General features: G+C 43.4%; 1 protein-coding gene across 3 annotated transcripts in view; it reads left to right on the top strand.

Moving 5' to 3' along the window:
• Window positions 1–23924, top strand: part of RGS14 (regulator of G protein signaling 14) — a 200798-nt gene that overhangs the window by 13008 nt on the left and 163866 nt on the right. For 2 of the 3 annotated variants that reach the window (XM_044280804.1, XM_044280803.1), the window contains exons 3-4: window positions 9407–9567; window positions 22257–22349. In XM_044280804.1, the coding sequence (XP_044136739.1) occupies window positions 9407–9567; window positions 22257–22349 (254 nt within the window). The remainder of the gene's footprint in view (window positions 1–9406; window positions 9568–22256; window positions 22350–23924) is intronic. The other variant, XM_044280805.1, reaches the window with a different exon arrangement.

The following is a 23924-nucleotide window of genomic DNA, read 5'->3' as shown; positions in this document are numbered from 1 at the left end:
TCGCCCATAATGTTTTAGAGGGTCACCAGCAGGTCCTGGCCCCTAATGTTTTAGATGGTCAGATCAGCAGCAGGCACTCGCCCCTAATGTTTTATATGGTCAGCTCAGCAGCAGAACCTCACCACTAATGTTTTAGATTGTCAGATCAGCAGCAGACCCTCGCCCCTAATGTTTTAAATGGTCAGATCAGCAGCAGGCACTCGCCCCTTATGTTTTAGAGGGTCAGCTCAGCAGCAGACACTCACCCATAATGTTTTAGATGGACACATCAGCAGGCCCTTGCTCTAATAGTTTTTGAGGGTCACCAGCAGGCTATCAATCATAATTTTTCAAGGGTGTGTAGGATTGCCTCTTTTATGTGTAAAAAAGGGTGTATTGGAGTGCCGGTTCCTTGTAATTTTTGGCAGCCCTTTCACTTAGTGCATAGGCTTTATGAGTGTAGGAGTCTCACTACCTGAACAATTGTACCACAATGTGAATGAGGGCCTCCTTTATGTGATATACAGGTTGTATCGGAGTGCCTCTTCCTTGTAATTTTTGACAGCACTTGCACTTTATATACAAGTAAATATACAGGAAAGAATGTTTCCTAACAATTTTTCCTCTAAAATCGATTTTATCTTTGGTTTTGTGCGTATTATTGTCAGTCTGTAAAAGTGGAGTCCTACTCGGACAACATCGTTCCCAGCAGCAACCTGGGAGTCCAAGATGCATCCAGACATCCTCCCCATGCTGTTCCCAAACCGTTTCAGTGGTGTTTCCATCAATTTCTGACCTTTTCCTGTGAACCAGACACCCTCACCTCTTCAGAGCACAGGGGGTGCCTGGTTTAATGCTCTGGTTCTCCCATTAACTTTCATTGTGCTTTGGTGCTCGACCAACACTATCCACTGGCCTTGCCAATTTCCCAAAAAGGGGTATAGCGGGGATGTGGCCGACAGCCCCAATATATTTAGCATCTTCTACACCAGTTTACTGGTGCAGAAGAACACTGAAATCTAGTAGATTGCAGTTGAGGTGCACAAACTCTCTTCAGAGAGACCCAGCCTATTAGAATTAATTGCCGGCATCCCCGGTCATCACAGGGGGATGCAGGTATTTACCCGTAATCGCACACTTCTGAGTTTTTCACCCTCTAGATGCTGTGATCACATTTGATCAAGGCATCATAAGGCTGTAATGTCCACAATCAGCATTATTGCCGGTCATGGACATTAGCTGCAGGCCTCTGCTGTTTGAAACAGTAGAGATCTGCTGGCTATGACGCCCGCTGCACACATGAGCGGGCGCCATAGCTAGCAGGTCTCCACTGTTTCACACAGCAGAGGCCCGCGGCTAATGTCCGTGACCGGCAATAATACTGATCGTGTACATTACAGCCTTAACATGTACGGCACTGGTAACAAGCGGGTTAAGGGCTCATGTACACGACTGTTGCCTGTTTTGCAGTCCTCAAAATTGCGTATCCACAAAACATGGATACTGGAATGAAAAGATTTTGCGGAATGAAACGTCCAGGCCATAGTCCTATCCTTGTCCGTAATGTGCACAAGAATAGCACATGTTCTATATACAGATGCAGACAGAAAATGGTGTGCTGTCCGCATCTTTTGCAGCTCTATTGAAGTGAATGGGTCCACATCTAACCCACAAAAAATGTGGATCGCATCATGACAAAAGAATACGTTCTAAGGTCTCATGCACACGACAGCATTTGGGAACAGCATCCGATCCATATTTTTTGCAGGTCAAACACTCTTACCATTAAAGAGGACCTTTCACCTTGAAAAACATTGTGAACAAAGTATGCTGACATGGAGAGCGGCACCCGGGGATCTCACTGCACTTACTATTATCCCCGGGTGCCGCTCCGTTCTCCCGTTATGCCCTCTGGTATGTTCACTCTCTTAGTTATAGTAGGAGGAGACTGCCCTTGTCCTGTGGGCGTCTCCTTCTCCTAGGCTGCAGTGCTGGCAAATCGCAGCGCACAGCTCACAGCCTGGGAGAAAAAAAACTCCCAGGTTGTGAGCTGTGCGCTGCGATTGGCCAGTGCTGCAGCCTAGGAAAAGGAGATGCCCACAGGACAAGGGCAGTCTCCGCCTACTATAACTTAGAGAGTGAACATACCAGAGGGCATAACGGGAGAACGGAGCGGCGCCCGGGGATAATAGTAAGTGCAGTGAGATCCCCGGGCGCCGCTCTCCATGGCAGCAAACTTCGTTCACAATGTTTTTCAAGGTGAAAGGTCCTCTTTAACCTCTATGGGTCCACAAAAAAAAAATGCATTTGTGTGGCCATTCCATATAGTACATATCCTATTCAATTTCACTCGGCAGATAAAATTAGCCATTTCTACTGATGAGTGACAAAATTACAGTCTTCTGTACTGTTGGTTATAGACCATTAGGCGCCTTCTTTCCATTTGTCTTTTTTTTTTTTTCATTTTAAAATTCACTTTTATTTTTCTTCATTAAAAGTATTATTGATAGGCAAGAATATGATTAAAACTTGCAGTTGAGAGCTGCTGTGTTTGTCACATTTGTGTAGCTTCTGCACTTGCAACAATGTCGACATTGATAGATACATCTCTTATCTCAGGAGACCACAGCTGTGCGCTGCTGACAGCTTCCTCACTTCACATATAATTGCTCTGTCTCCTATTACAATAAACACAGCCTCTACAACTGTCCCTAAAACAGATTAGTCGTCCTGCCCCCTGACATGTTTCACCACTACATGGCATCCTCAGGGGATTGGGTAGATGCAGAAACTGGGTCCGCAGGGGCATGACGTGAGGCTACGGTGGGCCGATGGGGGTAGTAGTTGCATTTACTCCCGGTTAGCAGATCTTCCCTAGGCCAGCGTGCAGTGAAGGGGAAGACAGCACTAAATCCTCCAGGGCACTCTCCAGTACAAGGCTGACCAGTCAGATGGTAGTTGAGGTGGCCTTGATGGTATAGGTGAATATAGGGTGCTTTTGGGCCTGGGACCTCGGTGTTTCGTGACACCAGCACAGTTAGGTGCAAAGGTTGGTGATGGAAAGAATGATGAGTCGGTTGTAGTAAAACAGTTGAACTTTTACTTAGCAATCATTTGTCTTCAGGTAGTCAGAACAGTTCATTTATATGGTAAAGCAATAATATAAGTATTGGTTCAGATGTATTCCTTATAACAGGCTTGGCAATTGTTATTTGAGGAGTTTTCCTTACTTTCTATATCTGTATATCCCTTGTCCACTCTCTAGCACTCAGGTACTGGATATAAGAACTCTTACTAGTCAGTAGCAATCCACAGGGCGGTCTCCCTGCTAACAAGCATCAGTCTTCTGCTCCATTCTTTGGAAAGGATGCTCACTGAAGAATTACGGTCCACTATGTCCCTAGAGGCATGTGGTAAAGGATAATTTTGCGCATTAATCATCCGGCTGTGTTCTGGTACTTTTAGGTTCCTCCTGGTCACTGCTGGTTGTGAAGTCTTTTGGCTCTGTGCTATGCTGCTGTAATATTATTATGCATACTCCCTTAGCCTGGCCACAGTCAAGGGGCTGGAATAGCAGCTACATGGTGGACTAGGTCTGATCTGCTCAATCCAGTTCTCTCTACCACAATAACCTACTTTATTAGTAAACCTCAGACTATATAAAAGTGATGCCAGCATCACCTAGGGGCGACTAGATGTAATGACCTCCTAACAGCCTATTAATAGGACATACAGGTATATACAGAAATACATTAGACAAAATATCAAAAGTTTGAAGTGCCCACAACCATCACTGAGTGGGACACCGCACAGAGACAGTATCCGTATTCTGTGGATCCGTGGTTTGCGGACCACAATATGAATATGGTGGTGTGCATGAGGTCTAAGGCTGTGTTCACACCTGTGTTATTTCCATTCTTCTGCTCTGCTGTAAGAGCAGAACAATGAAAATAACGTTAGTACCACAGAGATATTACCGCCATTCCTGCCCTTCGTCACTCGCGTTGTGTGCATAACTGTCTGGTGGATGTTATGTCACACAGAGAGGCTCAGCAGAGAACTGGGAACTGGATTGCCGATGTGTTTCCAATCCCGCAGCCCCCGGTGAAATCACAGCATGATGAGTTATGTCACTGGTGCGCAAGTGCTGTTTTGGCCTCACCACATTTAGCATCTTTTACACCAGTTTTCTAGCATTAACTAACACTAAAATCTTCTCCAACCAGAGGCTGGCATAGATTTCTGTTTGGGCACCTGAACTGATGGATGCTGCGCCTCATTTATTATGAGATGTATGCCCCGTCATAAATTAGGTGCAATCTGACAGCATGCCTGCTTATCATAGCCCAGTGTTAGACCACACCCCTTTAAAATTAACATCATGTGTTAAACCATGCTCCCAAGCCACACGCCCTTTTGTTCATTGCTTAACATGGCCGCTCTTTTTTGTTGGAAAAAGTGCCAACCCAAAGCATCTACCAAAGTGACCTGGTAGCCCCAGCTTTAAAGGGGTTCTCTGAGCTTTTAATATTGATGACCTATGCTCAGGATAGGTCATTAATACAGTCCTGTTTAAGACCAACTGAAAAATGGCAAAAAATCATATTTAGCATGGCTGGAACTTAACAAGGTTCCAAGTAGAGCTTCAACATGCAACAAGAAGAAATGGGAGTGAGACAAAACATTTTTTGACCATTCAATTTAATGAAAACAATGAATAAACTGAAACAGGCTGATCAAAAGTTTAGGACCACACCTCCCAAAAAAAAACTAAACCCCCCAAAAATAGAAATCCAACTTTCAAACATGAACTCAGTAATGAGTAGCTCTGCCGTTATTGTTCATCACTTCAAATATTTGTTTCGGCATGCTTGATGCAAGCTTTTCTATGAGGTGAGTGTGAACATTTCTCCAAGTGGTGAAGACGGCCGCACGAAGACTTCTGGAACTGTTGTCCATTTTTGTAAACTTCCCTTGCCATCCATCCCCAAGGGTTCTCAATTGGATTTAGATCAGGGGAACACGCAGGATGGGCCAAAAGAGTGATGTTATTCTCCTGGAAGAAGTCCCTTGTCCTGCGGGCATTGTGTACTGTAGCATTGTCCTGTTGAAAAACCCAGTCGTTACCACACAGACGAGGGCCCTCAGTCATGAGGAATGCTCTCTGCAACATCTGGACATAGCCAGCGGCCGTTTGACGCCCCTGCACTTCCTGAAGCTCCATTGTTCCACTGAAGGAAAAAGCACACCAGAACATTACGACGCCCCCTCCACTGTGGGCGTAGAAAGAATCTCAGGTGGGATCTGCTTGTCATGCCAGTAACGTTGGAAACCATCAGGACCATCAAGGTTAAATTTATTCTCATCAGAGAATAAAACTTTCTTCCACCTTTGAATGTCCCATGTTTGGTGCTCTCTTGCAAAGTCCAAACGAGCAGTTCTGTGGCGTTCAAGGAGACGAGGTGTTGGAAGACGTTTTTTGTTTTTGAAGACCTTCAGTCGCAGATGCCGTCTGATGATTATGGGGCTGCAGTCAGCACCAGTAAGGGCCTTAATTTGGGTCGAGGATCGTCCAGTGTCTTGACGGACAGCCAATTGGATCCTCTGGCTCAGTGCTGGTGAAATAATTTCCACTATATTTTTGTGTTCCATAACCCTCAGGATCATTTCAAGAAATTCCAAATGACTGTATTACTGCGTCCCACCTCAGCAGCAATGGCGCGCTGTGAGAGACCCTGCTTATGCAGTTCAACAACCCAACCACGTTCAAAAAAGGCGAGTTTTTTTGCCTTTGCCATCACAATGTGTGACTACCTGACAGAAAATGACAATGAATCCACATCTTTGCAAAGATTTGGCCTTTTAAAGGTATGTGGTCCTAAACTTTTGATCAGCTGAAAAACAGCCTGTTTCAGTTAAATCGTTATTTTCAATTAATTGAATGCTCAAAAAATGTTTTGTCTCACTCTCATTTCTTCTTGTTGCATGTTGAAGCTCTACTTGGAACCTTGTTAAGATCCAACAATGTAAAATAAACTTTTGATCAGGACTGTATCAGATCAGCTGTATGAAGGGAAGGCAGGCACCATGAGCGCGTGCCCTCTCCTGTCTCTCTTCCTGCTTGCTGCTGCTACTGTATGTCTATGACGAGCAGAAAGAGAGAGGGGAGACAGCAGGCGTACACAGTGCACGTCTTCCCTTCATACAGCTGATCGACAGCGGTGACAAGTTTTAGAGAACCCCTTTAAAGGCTATTTGGGGGTAATTTTTTTAAAAATTATTATTGCTTTGTACTCATTGCGATCTAAAAAAAACACTTTTCATTTGGTCTTTATTAAAAATGTTGAGCCCTTTTCTCTATACACTTGAAATTCTCTAGAATCATGCTGTTTTGACACTGTTCGTCAGGCAGCTCAGCTGACGGCTCCTTATCTCTAATCTCTGACCTCCTAAACACTCATTATAGCTAATTTATTATCTTACTGATAAGAATATGGCTTAAATAAGTGTTTATGGCCTTTTAGTAATTTATAGATAAGGGTTATTAGATGACAGCACAAAGTGAAAGTAGGATTCACACAGCTAGAAAATCAGTTAAGCCTTTGTGACAGAACAGTTTATTATTTTGTTTTAAAAAGGCCAGTAGAAATAAAAAGATTTTTCAGCCCAAAATGAGTAAAATGCAATCAAAAAAAAAAAAAAAAAAAAAAAAAAAAATATAGCCTCCGAAGGTGTAAATAGCCTTTAAAGGGGTTATCCAATACTATAAAAATGTCCTCCATATGCTGGGCCCCTCACAATGAATATACTTACCCCGCTCCCCTTGCCGCTCCGGGTCCCCCTGGAGCTAGGTAAGTATATTCACTGTGAAGGGCCGGGCATATGCGAGTCATTTTTATAGTATTGGATAACCCAGGTAGAATCGGGTTTTGGGCTACCTGATTAGTCAATCCTCTTTGAGCTAAATACAGAAACAACAATAATTTATCTTCTGTCCTAGACGCCATCCTTACTATCATTATAATAACAGCTGTTACTTACCTGTAACTAGGTACAAACAGGTTTCTGTACATTTGAATGTAAACAATAATACATTTGTTCACTGACAGCAAGCAGATCCTGAAAATGTTTGGGAATTGAGATGCAAATGAAACAATAATTAAAGGCTATATACACCTTCAAGGACAATTTTTGTTTATAATTGCATTTTACTTATTTTTGGCTAAAAATCCTAATTTCTGTCACAAAGGGTTAACAGTTTTTCTAACTGTGTGTCTAGTACAGGCATCCTCAAACTGCGGCCCTCCAGCTGTTGCAAAACTACAACTCCCAGCATGCCCAAACAGCCTACAGGTATCATCCCTTAGCAGGGCATTGTGGGAGTTGTAGTTTTGCAACAGCTGGAGGGCCGCAGTTTGAGGATGCCTGGTCTAGTACTTTCACCTTGTGCCAGTCATCTAATAAACCTTATCTATAAACCACTAATTTAACAACTTATTTAAGCCACATTCTTATCAGTAAGCTAATAACTGATCTATAATGATTGTTTATAAAGACAGAGAGCAGAGATAAGGAGCCTGTCAGCTCCCCAACTGACAGAAAAAATAGAAAATCCTGAGGCTGCTTCAAGAGCATCTCAGTTATGTACAGAAAAAAATGCTCCATATTTTAAATGAAGACCAACTGAAAAAAAGATTTTTAGCTCAAAATCAGTACAATACAATGATAAAAAAAATCCAAAGATGTAGATAGCCTTTAAGCTTATTTCTCATAGGAGTGTCTTAAGGCTGTATTAGACAGCCAGATGAGGCAGGGAAGGGAAGCATTCCTTCCTAGCAATTGTCTGCTCACTAGTGGGGAGACCACTTATTACATGCATCATTATTCATGTGATCATTATGCCATCACTCGTCCCTATGCTGTCCAATTGTTTGCCAGCAGCAGATCGTGATTACACAGCACAATCTGCCACCAGAAAACAATGTTTAAGCAATCTTAAAAATCTGGATTGCCCGATGAACAAGTGTTTGCTCATTCATTGGGTAATCGGCAGCAGTATTACACTGCGAGAGCATCGTTAAGGATGAACTGACTGACATTAAGCCAGTCTAATACAGGCTTTAACCACAGGTAACTAGTCTGCTTAACGGCATATTCCTCTTAACCATCTCTCAGCAACTTCTGCCAGTAAACACAGAAAGAATTGTCAGAAACTGTCCTGGCAGTGTTTTTGAGATAAGAGGAGGTGAACAAGGCTCTTGTCAAATGTCAAACATGTATCTTCCCTTTTTCTTCTGCTTCAATAGCACAGACAGTGCATTCGGAAAATCTTCAGACAAACTTTTTTCACATTTTGTTATGTTGTGATCGTGTCCTTAATAAAAAGTTCAAGTTTCTCTCCCTCATACTCCACTCAGCACTCCATAATGAAAAAGTGAAAACACAATGTTCACTAATTTATTGAAAACCAGAAACTAAAATTCTACAAGTACCTGCAAGGACCTCAGAGCAAAATTTCAAGTGTCATAGTAAATGTTCTTATGTACATGCAAAATTGAAGTTTTTCCTTTTTAATATATTTGCAAACATTTCTGTTATCACATTCTCATTATGGGGTATTGAGTTCAGTTTGAGAAGAAAACTTGATTTTAGCACAAGGCCACAACATAAAAAAATGTGAAAGGGTCTGAAGACTTTCCGAATGAATTAAGAGAGTACAGGAACATATTTTTTAGAAACATGCACAGTCATGATGATCATTACAAAGGTAAGTGGGGCTTTATATGTTTGGACCCTAGCAGTAATATATGGGAAACCTATTTATACTAAACCTACATTCACACTGTCAGTATTTTGGTCAGTATTCTGCATCAGTATTTGTAATTATATTAAGAAAAGAGAGAAAAATATAAGGCTCCCTTCACACAAATTTAGATAGAGATTTTTGGAGTAAGAAAAATTAGCATGCTTTTTTATGTGACAAGCATTTTTATGACGTTTAAAAAAAAAATTTGTAGCATTTTTTTTATTGTGTGTTTTGCATATTTTCAAACAGTAGCAAAAACCCTACATTGCCAGACCATGTTTCCATAAAAACAAAGTCATAGACTGAAAATATGCACCGCAAATTAAGAAAAATGCCACAACAAAAATTGCATTGTTTGTATTGGATTTTATCATTACTATAGGCTTCCAGCTAACATTTGGCATTTTTCTTTTAAAAAAACACATAAAAAGACATACAGTGTGTGTGAAAGCAGCTTAATGGAGGGAAATGTTGAATGCTTTACACCCACTCGTATAGTTTTTGCGTGGGAATACTGATACAAAATAATGACCAAAATAGGCAAATGTGAAAGTGGCTTTTGTTGAAATAAATGTTGAAATAGAGTTGTAAGTTTGCTTATCTGTTTCAATTATTTTGTAGAGTTGAACAACACTGATTTAGATGGGCGAGGCAGTGACCAGAGTCTCAACAGTTTGCCTAGTGTCCAGACTGCTGGACTTGGGTCAGAACATTCAGTCGCCAGCTGGGCAGTATCATTTGAAAGGCTTCTTCAAGATCCACTTGGTGTTGAGTACTTTACGGTATGTTAAAAAGCACATAACATGATAACATAGTTCAGGGAAAAAGAAAATTCCTTCCCGACTCCAATCAGGCAATCAGAATAAGGGCTCGTATTTTGTGCTCTGTATACGGGCCGTTTTCTGCGTTCCGCATACAGTCCGTATACGGAACCATTCATTTCAATGGGTCCGCAAAAGATGCGAACAGCATTCTGTGGTCTGTCCGCATCCGTTGCTCCGTTACGTGGCCCCGCAAAAATGATGAGTCCTGTCCTATTCTTGTCCGTTTTGAAGACAAGAATAGGCATTTCTATAATAGGCCTCTTGTTCTGTTCCAAAAATTGTGGAAGGCACACGGGCACCATCCGTATTTTGCGAATACGCAATTTGCGGACCGCAAAAAACGGCACGGTCATGTGAAGGAGCCCTAACTCCCTGGATCAACGACCAATCTGTAGTAATTATGTTGTAGAAATATTAATAGTTGTAATCATCTCGCATCAAAGTTTGTGTAAGGAAAAAGGTAAATACCCTTTCCATCAGGCGCAGTCAGAGACAGACCCGGTTGTTACCATCTTGATTGAATTCTGAGCAACCCCTCCCGCCCCGCCCAGTCTGCGTCCTTTATTTACTAACAAAAGTAAAAGGGGCTGGGCCAAGACAAGGATACAGGAAGTGATGACATATCAAAGGACAGGGAGGGGCAATCAATGTGGCTGGGCAGACAATGGACACACCCCATCCCTGTATATGGAAGGATGAGTCATGCCCATTACCCGACCAGCCAGGTGGCCGCCCACCCCCATCACTGTCAGCATGGACCTCATTCAATACTGCTCCAAAGTGATCAGTATCTAATAAAGATCATTCTACTGGTTCTCATAGGTTTGAGATTATCTGCGAGGCATTGCTACGGCTATTGTCAGTATACGGTACAAGTATACCGACAAGGCAGATATGCATGTCTTAAAAGCAGATATGTATCCAGAAAGGGATAGCGAAGCCGCAGCAAAGGTATAATATGTATCTCTCGTTATGCAGACTTCACTTCTCTAATGTGTATAGACATTTGAAGGGAAGAAGCCCAGTGCTTGCACTTAGTGCTCACAAACCGGAAAACGCCCCCCTACACACTGAGAACACGTCTCCAAGCCCATGAGAAGGTTTTCATACTGACGGTTTTGCCACTGCTCCCGATTCAGCCAAAGTACCCTCTGCTAGAGTGCTCTCTGGCTAAATCCGACACAGGGAGACAGATGACAATCTATAAAAACTCACACACATCCTAAGGTAAAATGTCCGCATAATAAAATTTCCACAACAATTATAACCTGTAATATTATTACCCTCCAGAAACACATCCAGGCTCCTCTGGAACGCTTTTAGTGAACTTACCATCACCACCTCCTCAGGCAGAGAGTTCCATAGTCTCACTGCTCTTACCGTAAAGAATCCTCTTCTAGGTTTGTGTAGAAACCTTCTTTCCTCTAAAGCCTCATTCACACGTCCGTGCTCAAATCCGTGAGCAGGTGGTCAGTGATGCATCCGTGAAGCTGTCTGTGAAGGATCCGTGTTGGGTCAGTGTGTCAGTTTTTTGCTGTCCGTGTTGCATCAGTGTTTTACTGACACTGAACAGCTGAAAAATATTTTTCAAAGAATCTTTTCTTAATGATTCGTAAAACATGGATGCAACATGGATTGCATTAGTGGTTTTCATAGACCCATAGACTATAACGGCCGTGATGGATCCGTGAACATGGACAAAATAGAGCTTGCATCCGTGCTAAAAACACAGACCTACGGACCGTGCTAAAACACACATTAAAAAGAATGGGGACGTGTGCTGTCCGTGGAGAACACGTACAGCACACGTCCATGAAACACTGATGTGTGAATGAGGCTTAAATGTAGAGGGTATCCCCTTGTCACAGTGACGGGTATAACTATATCATGGGAGACATCTCTGTACTGGCCTTTGATATACTGTATATATACATAGTTATTACATCGTCTTTTTTCTAAAGTGAATAACCCTAATTTTGATCATCTTTCTGCTTACTGTAATCCACCCATTCCAGTTATTACTTTAGTGACAACTTTTGAACCCGTCCAAGCGCTCACAAGTCTTTCTTGTGCACAGGTGCCTAAAATTGTACATAACATTCCATGGGGAGATTTATCAAAACTGATGTAAAGGAAAACTGGTTTAGTTGCCCGTAGTAACCAATCAGATTCCACCTTTCATTTTTCTGAACTCCTTTGAAAGATGAATGGTGCGCTCTGCTGAGGCCTTATAAATCTTGCTGCAAATAACACGAGACTTGCTTTGTCTGGCGTCTATGACATTATACTTTGGTTTTGCACATAAATTACTGTTTCACATTCCAAAGCTGAACTTGGCTTCGTTAACGAGATTATGAAACAGTAATTTATGTAATTTCTATGCGTACAACCAAAGTGTAATGTCATAGATGCGAGATGAAGCAAGTCTTGCGTTATTTGAAGCAAGAGTTTTCTCAGCGAAGCCCATACATTTAAGCGCATTAGGGAGGAGATATTGTAGACAGAGTTTTCAAACAAATCAGGTTAACTCAAGTCTAGTTGCTACAGTTAAGTTTACTGCCAACTAACATTTCTAAGTCCTTTTTAAGTCAGTTTTATAATGAAATTCCAAATTAGTACATATGATGCAGTATGAGAATACATAAGAAATCCCTACATCTAGTATATGCAAAGGTACAGTTATAGGGGCATAATACAACCTAAAGGGGTTGTCTCACTTCAGTAAGTTGCATTTATCATTTAGAGAAAGTTAATACAAGCCACTTACTAATGTATTGTGATTGTCCATGTTGCCTCTTTTGCTGGCTGGATTCATTTTTCCATCACATTATTCACTGCTCATTTACATGGTTATGACCACCCTGCAATCCATCAGTGGTAGTAGTGCTTGCACACTATAGGAAAAAGTGTCAGCTTCTCTGGTGGCCGGGACCGTGGGAGCTCACAAAGGCTAATGCTTTTTCCTGTAGTGTGCAGGCATGACCACCACTGATGGATTGCAGGGTGGTCTGTAACCATGGAAACGAGCAGTGTATAATGTGATGGAAAAATGAATCCAGCCAGCAAAGGAGGCAATATGGATAATAAAATGCATTAGTAAGTGGCTTGTATTAATTTTCTCTACATGATAAATGTCACTTACTGAAGTGAAACAACCCCTATGAAAACCTTTATGCATGAAAAGTTAAAAAACGGTGTAAGGGATTAGGTAGCGGGGCTGTCGTCTCCTGGGTAGACAGGCACCGTTTAGCAGGCACACCGAAGAAGTTACAGTCCACACGGCAGGAACTTCGTTTAACTGACCTCAGCCAGTTTTATTGTCAGGTTGAGGTACAGAACATAAAACATAGCAAACAAAAATCCTAAGCCTGTCCGGCTCTAACTATACAGCATGAACCCTCCCTGACCAAGTGCCGGCCTAATACCAAGCACCTACACAAAATAGCAAAGTCCGTACCTCTTGAAGTGCTCGCACAGGCTCCATGCAGGTAACCTGTTCCCAGGCTGAGAGAGCTGTGTCTGCATTCTCAGCCTTATATCAGGCTAGCACACCTGAGAATTACCTGACAGCCCAAAAGCCGGACTGTCCGGATGGAGTGGTGCCCACCCTTCTCTCCCCACTCCAGCAACACAGGCCGTAAGAACAGGTTTTATGCAAACCCGAATTGCACAGACCTCTCCTGAACATTTCCCTGGTTGCTTTTAAATGACGGAAGTGAGAAATCTTGGGCACACATAGACCCCATCCACTACTTCTCCAGACACTCTGTCACATATCCTCCCCCCCTGTTTCAGACCCGGGGCTGGAACACATCTGGACATCAGACAATGTACACGGGACAAGGCATCTGCATTTCCCATTTGGGTCCCTGGCCTGTGCTTTACGGTAAACTGGTACTCTTGCAGGGCTAAGAACCATCTTGTTACCCTCCTATTTTTTTCCTTATTCTCACACATCCATTTTAAGGGAGCATGATCCGTGACCAATTCAAAGTGACGGCCAAGCAAATAGTAGCGGAGTGCTTCCAGGGCCCATTTAATAGCGAGGCACTCTTTTTCCACAATTGCATATTTTTGCTCATGGTCATTAAGTTTCCTGCTCAGATACAGTACAGGGTGTTCCTCTCCATCCCTTACCTGTGACAGTACTGCCCCCAGTCCCACCTCAGACGCATCAGTCTGTAGGACAAACCCTTTCTTAAAATCTGGGGTTATCAGCACTGGCTGAGCGCACAGGAGGGTTTTTAAAGTCTGAAATGATTTTTCAGCCTTTTGTGACCACTTGACCATGACAGAGTCTTTCCCTTTTGTCAGGTCCGTTAATGGGGCTGCAAGGGAAGCAAAATTAGGTATAAATCGCCGGTAATAGCCTGTAATCCCCAAGAAGGCACGGACTTGCTTCTTGTTTACCGGTTGAGGCCACCTTTGTATGGCTTCGATTTTGTTTAACTGGGGCTTTACTAGGCCTCGGTCTATGATGTAACCTAGATACTTAGCATCTTCAAGACCAATGGCACATTTTTTGGGATTAGCTGTGAAGCCTGCCTCACACAGGGAATTGATAACCGCCTGCACCCTAGATAGATGGGATTCCCAGTCTGGACTTTGGATGATGATGTCATCCAGATATGCGGCTGCGTACTGTCTGTGGGGTCTTAAAATCTTATCCATCGCCCTCTGGAAGGTTGCAGGGGCTCCATGCAAACCAAACGGCAAGACCACATAATGAAACAACCCATCAGGAGTGGCAAAGGCAGTTTTCTCTTTGGCCTCATTTGTCAGGGGAATTTGCCAGTATCCCTTGGTTAGGTCTAGAGTGGTTATATACCTGGCATTTCCGAGCCTGTCAATGAGCTCATCAACACGGGGCATTGGGTAAGCATCAAACTTAGATATGGTGTTCAACTTTCGGAAGTCATTGCAAAACCTCCAGCTGCCACCTGGTTTGGGGATCAGAACTATAGGACTGGACCACTGGCTATGGGACTCTTCAATTACCCCAAGTTCCAACATTTTCCTCACCTCTTCAGAGATAAGCCCTCTCCTGGCCTCTGGTATTCTGTAGGGCCGCAGCTTAACCCTTTTCCCCGGTTCTGTAATGATGTCATGTTTTATGACAGAGGTGCGACCTGGGATCTCTGAGAAAAAATCCCTATTCTTAAAGAGGAATCCCTGCACTTCTACCTTTTGTGTCTTGGCCAGGGAGTCGGGAACTGTTACCTCTGGCAACAGGGGCTTCCCAGAGCACCGCTGCTCTGGTGGGAAGGAGGTGTCAGCTGCAAGTGATAGTCGATCTTTCTACGGTTTTATAAGATTAACGTGGTATATTTGCTCAGGCTTCCTCTTACCTGGTTGACGTATTTTATAGTTTACCTCATTTACTTTCTCTATCACCTCAAAGGGGCCTTGCCACTTAGCCAGGAACTTACTCTCTACTGTAGGGATCAGTACCAGAACCCGGTCACCTGGTGCAAAGGTACGTACTCTGGCACTGCGGTAATACACCCTTTGTTGTGCCCCCTGAGCCTGGGCCATATGTTCTCGTACAATAGGCATCACCGCAGATATACGGTCTTGAATTTGTACCACATATTCTAGGACACTTCTATAGGGGGTAGCTTCTTCTTCCCAAGGATCTTTTGCTATATCTAGCAGACCCCTAGGGTGGCGACCATATAGCAACTCAAATGGGGAGTAGCCTATAGAGGACTGAGGCACCTCACGGATGGCAAACATGAGATAAGGGAGAAGGAAATCCCAGTTTTTCCCATCTTTGTCTACCACTTTTTTAAGCATGGCTTTTAGAGTTTTATTAAATCTCTCTACCAGTCCATCAGTCTGTGGATGGTAGACAGAGGTACGCAGCTGTTTAACTTTGAACAGTTTACATAACTCCTTCATGATGCGTGACATAAAGGGGGTACCCTGATCTGTTAGGATCTCTTTTGGTAGTCCCATGCGGCTGAACATCTGCACCAACTCTTTAGCTATGGCCTTCGATGACGTATTACGTAAGGGTATAGCTTCCGGGTAACGAGTAGCATAGTCCATGATTACGAGAATATGTTGGTGGCCTCGAGCAGATCTTACAAGGGGCCCCACCAGATCCATGGCTATTCTCTCAAATGGTATTTCAATGATTGGTAGAGGTACCAGGGGACTACAATAGTGTGGCCTAGGAGCCGAAATTTGGCACTCGGGGTAGGTGTCACAATAGTCTTTAACATCTTTATGGACCCCAGGCCAAAAGAACCTTTGAAGGACTCTGTCTGTAGTCTTTTCAGCTCCCAAATGCCCCCCCATAAGGTGACCATGAGCAATATCTAGTACCGTGCGTCGGTACACTTTAGGAACCACCAGTTGTTCCACCAGATCCTCTCCCCTTTTTACCACCTGGTACAACAAGTCATGTTTCACAGCCATATGCGGGAAACAAAGTCTGCCGTCCGGTTCCACCAGTTTACCATCAATAGACTTCACATTTTCCCTGGCTCTAGTAAGGGTGGGATCTTTTAATTGCTCAGCACCAAATTGCTCTTTCCGTACTGCCAGGTCTGGCAAATTGTCATTAAGTGAGTCTTCCCTCTCTGGACTGCTCTGACCCTCTTCTAACCTATCACTATGGTCAGAGACCTCAGGCTCCCCTACCATGACAGACAAGGGAAACGATTCACCATCAACAGAAGTCTCTCTTAAATACCCACACCTTTCGGTAACCGGTGGTAGGTCATCTCCATCCTGACAGGCATTTGAAAGTTTATGTTCCCATAGCTGCCAGAAATGTGGAAAATCCCGCCCCATGATGACATCATGCATTAACTTAGGCACTAAACCAACTATAAATTTTTCTGCCCCGAATCGGGTATTTACATCTACCACAGCAGTGTGATAATTACAGGTGTCTCCATGTATGCAAGTTACCGCCATGGTTTTCGTTTGCCATTTCCTGGGGTTTACCAAATCCGTTTTTACAAGGGTGACCAGACTGCCTGAGTCCAACAAGGCACTCACATCTTTACCTTCCACCGTAATAACACACATTTGTTTCTCCCCCGCAGTATTTAGTAATGCTACACACGCAGGCTGGGCATACAGTGATAAACGGCGGTTTATATATGAGGCATCACATTGCATTGGTTCACCATACATTGGGCAATTGGCAACAACATGACCTGGCATTTGACATCTGAAACATTTTATTAAGTCCCTATTAAGTCTCTTATAGGCCACAGATCTCCCTGGCATGGCTTGCCAGCTTCTAGAGCCTGGGCCTCCAGTCTCTCCACTTGCACCCACAGATACATCGCTTCTGCCAGCCCCCTTTTCCCTTAGAACAGTCTTACCAGGTAGTCCCGGAGATCTCCGCTGCAGGGCTGGGGGGCGCTGCGGCAGACTCAGTAGCTCCTCTGCGGATGTGTACCTCTCCACCATCTCCACCATCTGGTCAGCATTCTTGGGGTCACCGTGGCTCACCCACTTGCGCAAGGTAACGGGGAGGGCCCTTAAGTACCGGTCCATCACAACCCGTTCCACCATCTGAGGGCCTGTCAGGAACTCCGGCTCCAACCACTTCTTGGTCAGGTGTATGAGGTCGTGCATTTGGGAACGTGGAGGTTTATCCATACTGTAGTCCCAGTTGTGCACACGCTGAGCACGGACCGAAAGAGTAACCCCAAGGCGTGTAAGGATCTCCTTTTTTAGCATAACATAGTCCATAGCATCCTGATTCTCCAGGTCAAAATATGCCTTTTGGGGTTCTCCTGAAAGGAAGGGGGCCAACAGTCCGGCCCACTGTGCCTTTGGCCAACCTTCTCGCTCGGCAGTCCTTTCGAAGGTGGTAAGGTAGGCCTCCACGTCATCTGCGGTTGTCATCTTTTGCAGAAAGTGACTAGCCCTTATGGCGGCATGAGGGGCCTCTGCCATCCCTGGGACCCGTCCAGCGACACTGGTCAGTTGGTGCACCACAACTGCTAAGGTCTCCCGATCTTTTCTTTGCGCCTCTTGTGCAGCCTCCAGTTGGGCCGTCAGCCTGCGGCTGGTTTCCTCAAGCGCCTTTTGCTGCACTCGGGTAGCCTCCTGCTGCACTCGGGTAGCCTCCTGTTGAGATGCAACAGCTTGCAACATAGCTTTAACCACATCCTCCATTTTCCAAGAGGCAGAAAACAGTCTTTGGTGCACCGCACAAAAATGGACTCTGTCCCTTTAAATGTTCATTTTTTTATTTTTTATTATGCCAGAATTTGGTGTGCCCGCATCCTCCACCACATGTAAGGGATTAGGTAGCGGGGCTGTCGTCTCCTGGGTAGACAGGCACAGTTTAGCAGGCACACCGAAGAAGTTACAGTCCACACGGCAGGAACTTCGTTTAACTGACCTCAGCCAGTTTTATTGTCAGGTTGAGGTACAGAACATAAAACATAGCAAACAAAAATCCGAAGCCTGTCCCGCTCTAACTATACAGCATGAACCCTCCCTGACCAAGTGCCGGCCTAATACCAAGCACCTACACAAAATAGCAAAGTCCGTACCTCTTGAAGTGCTCTCACAGGCTCCATGCAGGTAACCTGTTCCCAGGCTGAGAGAGCTGTGTCTGCATTGTCAGCCTTATATCAGGCCAGCACACCTGAGGAGTAATTACCTGACAGCCCAAAAGCCGGACTGTCCGGATGGAGTGGGGCCCACCCTTCTCTCCCCACTCCAGCAGCACAGGCCCTAAGAACAGGTTTTATGCAAACCCGAATTGCACAGACCTCTCCTGAACATTTCCCTGGTTGCTTTTAAATGACAGAAGTGAGAAATCTTGGGCACACATAGACCCCATCCACTACTTCTCTAGACACTCTGTCACAACGGATAAGTTAATAATCGGACCAAAATGCAGCCGAAAAGAAAATTGCACTTGGATGAATGCACATTTTAACCATGGTTCAATAAAAAATGCTATATACTGTATATATTTTAAATTATTGGGAATTATATATATCAGATGACGTGTTTAGAATAATTCAGTCAATGTACCCATTGATTTGGTGCTTATGCAGGAGTCTCGGCAGATATACAATCAATATTTATCCAATATTTCCTTGTGCCCAATCAATGTGTCGACCTCATAGAAATAAATGGAGCGCTGGCCGCGCAAGCACAGCGTGCTTCCATTAATTTCTATGGGGATTCCGATTTTCGGTGGGCCAATAGGAAGGCTTTGTGGTGGCTGGACCAGGCACCGCCGGTCACCACTTTGCCGGCCTCGTGTCAGGCTTTGTTTTAGAGATAAGTGCGGGTCCCAAAGGTGGGACCCGCACCTATCAGACAATGGGGGCATATCTTAGTGATATGCCCCCATTGTCTGAGATGACACAACCCCTTTAACTTGTAATTTACAATGATAAATGTAACACACCAAATATTATAAAAAAGAAAAAGTGCATGTCACTAAAACAAAACCGCTATATGCTCTTGAAAATTATTTACAATACACCCTATCTTTGGTGCAAGGGTGAAAATATGCCAGACTGAACCTGACCACCATTAGACAACCACAACAGAAGGTCCTATACGCTACACAAAGGTGTCTTCTTACCCATCTGGCATTTGCATACCGTGGTCATATTATTTTGTCCTAGGGTGTCACGTAGAGGTATCTATTGGCATAGCATGCAGAGTTGGGTCTCGTGTGTGGCTGTATGGGATAATGTACCAGATAACCCTGAAAAATACTGTATAAAAGAAAGGAGGCTACTAAGCCTAACCATGGAGCACCTGCCCTGACAAGGGTGACCCCATCTTGAACCTCACCCTAGATATGGATCTTGACCCTATAGTGCCCGTAGCATTGCCTGACATGCCATGTTTCTATCCAGATGGCTATACACCTCAGAGGACCAACTAGCAAGACAATCTAAATGAGCACAGATGATATTACTAGAGGGCAATCGTGAGGTAAATTGTGATCCTACCCGTCACCTCACTAATCACGATGGGTATAATTATAAGCAGTCAATCGTTGCTTTCCTTTTTATTTCACATACAGCACCTTTTAAAGATGGTGCCTGCTATGTGTACTCCTAGAAGTCCCACCCAGCGCTGCGTGATACATCATTATGCTTAGCTGGTCAAATTTAGCCTTCCTGAAGTTCAGCATTTTTGTGCCTCCCCTAAGAAACACTTTTTTGAACGACAATTGGAAGGTTATTATTTTATGGTCACTATTTCCCAGGTGTACCCCAACTTGCACCTTTGTTGTTCTGTCAAGTCTATTGGTTAGTACTAAGTCCAGCATGGCTGTTCCTCTATCTTGAATTTGTCTTTTGGGAACGATAATTGCCTTGAGTTAAGAACCTGTTTCCTTTATGAGATTTATAGGTTTCAGTTTCCCAGTCTAAATCTGGGCAGTTGAAGTCATGCATCATAAATACCTCCATTTGCCTGTTCGCTGTGTGTGTGTGTGCCCTCACATAATTACTGCTCCCAACACACCAACTTACAGATAGGTCAGAATGGCCAAAATCATGGGCAATTCATCAAAATGACCATCTTGCTTCTCTTAGTCCAAGTCTGTCAACTTGTCAAAATGCCTTTGAGTGTGTTGTAGTGGCATTTTAGCAGTCAACTATTCTTTACCAAGAGGTACACTACCCAAACGTAGCCTCTGAGAGTGTTTTTATAGAGCAACAGGGAAGCACTTTTATGCCCTCCAGTAGCAAGACTCAGTGTCTAATCAGTCCACACCTGTAATCATTTACGCACCTGTCAAGTACTTTAATTTCATTGTTCTATGTAGAAATGGGAACAATTGTCATTACAAGTGTCAACTCTAGATGAAACATTTCATTGTTGGTAATCTTAGTTTTTCAAGCTGCAACAAAAAAACAATAGACACAGTTTTGGTTGGTATTATAAAAACTAAAGGTCCATGATTAATTTTTTCTGTGAGATGGTCACAGCACAATCACAGGTCACAGTGAGGTTATATGACCTCAAAGTTTACCTTTGGGGAAAAAGTTGTTGACTCCATAGGAGACTCCTAAGGTAGCATGATAGTTGCGATAATTAGATTTTACCACCACAACATCTAAGTCAGCCTAACCTCTTAAGGACTGAGCTTAATTTCATTTTTTCATTTTTATTTTTCCTCTCCAAATTCCAATAGCGATAACTTTTTATTTTTCTGTTCACATAGCCATATAGGACTTATTTTTTGTGGGACAAGGTGGTACCATTTAATTTGCCAATCTCTTGTACTGGAAAACAGTAAAAAATTATTTGTGGGGTAAAACAAAAAAACAAAAAAAAACACTATTCTGCTAGGGTTTTTTGTTTTGACATTACAGCATTACAGTTTCTTGTGGGATGAACTTTAGTTTTTATTGATACCATTCTTGGAGCACGTACAATTTTTTTGGGGGACAAGTATCACCTAACACCTGAGACTCCTGCTGATCAGCTGTTTGAGAAGACACAGAAGCTAGCAGTAGCGCCATGGCCTTCTCTCAGCTCATCAAGCACAGTGCCGTACATTGTATAGTGGCTGTGTCTGGTATTAAAGCTCAGCCCCATTCACATCAATAGGGCTGAGCTGCACCTCGGCCACATGACCAATTAACATGATATCACATGGCCTAGGTAAAGCTGGAAAAGGCTTCGGGCTAATTCAATTTGAATGTTGCAGCCTTCTCAAACAGCAGATACACATCCCGGGTTTCGGACCCCCACTGATCAGTAAAAAAAAACTCTCAGAAAACCCCTTTAGTGATACAACAGGGTGCTCATACATTGCTTTGCGGAATCAATGAAAGAGCTGTGCGTCTGCACACTTCGCCCTCTCCTGCCCAGCACTGATCAGTTCAGGCAGGGGAAGAGGCTGAATGATCATTCAGCACATAGAGGGGAGTGTTAGAAACACAGCCCTCTCCATCTTGAAGGTCTCCACACTACAGTAAAGGAGAAAAAAAGGGCAGATTAAGCTACAGCTGAAGGACCTTTGATGATGTCACGAGTGAGAGGGGCTAAACCAGGAAGACAGTAAGTGCTTGTAAGTGTAAAGAAAAGTGAGTTTTTATTAAAGATAGTGGGGTTGTTTTAGATGGGGTAGGCCTGCTCCTCATCATAAATTGTGCAGGAGATATCAATTGTGTGTGTGAGTGGGGGAATATTTGTCAGGTGTGTATGCAGCAGAACTGTGTGTGTATGAGTAAGATAAGCCCTTCGAATAAATGCCCAAAGCTTGTCTTCTAAGGATTGTGGTTAATGCCTCCACCAGGTTGTCACATTTACGGTGGGGAGGAAACCATGTTGTCAGCTTACTGTTCTGCATGGCAGTAGAGTCAACAAGCTAAAACTGGTCTGGCTGAGAAGTATGGGATACCTCACGCTTAGCTTCTTTAAGAAACAGTTAAAATAGAAATAGTTGTGTACATGACTGTAATAGACTGGTGTTAGTTGTCAGCAACAAATGCACTGTCCACTCATCATTGCATGTTAACCAGTGCATTTCTTCATACCACTAATGCCACCAGTTACCACAGGAGGTCTATAAAAGGGTGGGAATTGGCCTTGAATGCTGGGTCGTTTGTCACATTCTTGTTTGTTAACTGTATGATTGTTCATTATGTAATCCAATTATACACATCTTAAATCCCTTTCTGTAGGAATTTTTAAAGAAAGAATACAGTGCTGAGAATATATACTTCTGGAAATCATGTGAAAAGTACCAGAGCATTCCAGCAGATGATCCTGAGCAGGTATTAACGTGGTCATTTTCTTTTACATATTTTATAGTAATTTGGACATGTTTTTTGCTCAAATGTGGTGTAAACATTTGATGTTACACAAAGTAACAGTATACATTTAGCAAAATAGTAGTATACATTTAGCAAGGCTATTACTTTTAAATATGATACATATCTATATAAAGATATATGATATATATCTGTAGGACAGAACAATAGACACATTTTTGTTGTGTAGTGAAGTACAACTCTAGTAAATAATGATAAGTTTACCAATGGTTGTGCACACATTTCCACGATCTGATAGAATTAAACCCACTAAAGCAGATGGCCAGCACAGGAACAAAAATATGAATAAAAAAATATATAACAGATCAACTGGAATAGTTGATGCATTTCAGACCTACAGTAAGTGTCATAATGTCTAGTACTAAAGACTAGTAAGTATGTAACACATCAGCTATTGCTTTTGGTCCGAGTCATATGGTTTAACCCCTTAATGCATAATGCCATACATGCACAGCATTATGTGCCTGCAATTGTATGGAGCGGGCTGCTGGATCGCTGCAATGACGGTGAACGGTGATCGCGCCGAACCCCCTCATTTAACCCCAAAGATGCTGCAATAAACAGCAGTTGTGGAATCTGTGAGATAAGGCAGAGGGATGCAGCTCTCTCTCTCTTCTGATTGGAGCCCCCGCAGTGAAATCACAGAGCTCTGATAAGTTACCATGACAGCCTGGGGCCTGCTGAGTCTTCCCAGGGTTGTCATAGTAACCTCCCAGCTAAGATGTGCATGAGGCACAGCTCAGCAGGGTGCGCATCAAAATCCTATTCACTCTAATAGACCTGTATTAGGGTGAATAGGACAAGTGATCAAAAAATCCCATTTACTAGCCCCCTAAGGGGGCTAATATTTATTAAAGGGGTGTTCCCATCTCAGACAATGAAGGCATATGACTAGGATATGTCCCCATTGCCTTATAGGTACGGGTCCCTCCTCGTGTGCTTAAATAGCAGATAATAAACACTAAATTGACAAAATAAAAAGAATTGTAAGGGCCTCGGCCTGGGAGTAGTGGAAGGGTTTGGCTATAACAGGCAACACAGTGGCAATCTTCACACTGATGCACCCTAGGGCCTGGGCAGTGAAAGGAAGGTGCACCCTTTCTTCCTTTGGGGCACACCCTAATGTTGAGTCTCCAGCCTGATGGTACTTGGGGTGTCCTTGATGTTTAAGGTTTGGGTGCAAGGCTGTAGATGTAGGGTGGAATGGCTGGTGTATGGTGCAGGAGTCAGTAACCAGGCCAGATGTAGAAAGTAAACGTCTCTCTTTACTAAAGTGCAGAATGAGAATTGTAGTACATCCAAAACATGGTATCAAAACACAGTTCCAACAATTCACAGTGCAAAGCTCTCCAGATAGAAATGTATGGATTTGAGCAAGGATGGGAACATAGTACTCTTTCCTCTCTATCTTTTCAAACTCTCTCTCAGCAGAATCTATAGCTGGCAATATTACTCTTGCTATCCTGGCTGTAATATCCAGCTGAGGGATACAGAGCCAAAATACGACTGGCCAGGTCG

This window comes from Bufo gargarizans, chromosome 2 (genome assembly GCF_014858855.1).
Source record: "Bufo gargarizans isolate SCDJY-AF-19 chromosome 2, ASM1485885v1, whole genome shotgun sequence".
Taxonomy (NCBI): domain Eukaryota; kingdom Metazoa; phylum Chordata; class Amphibia; order Anura; family Bufonidae; genus Bufo; species Bufo gargarizans.
This window is presented reverse-complemented; position numbering and strand designations above follow the sequence as displayed.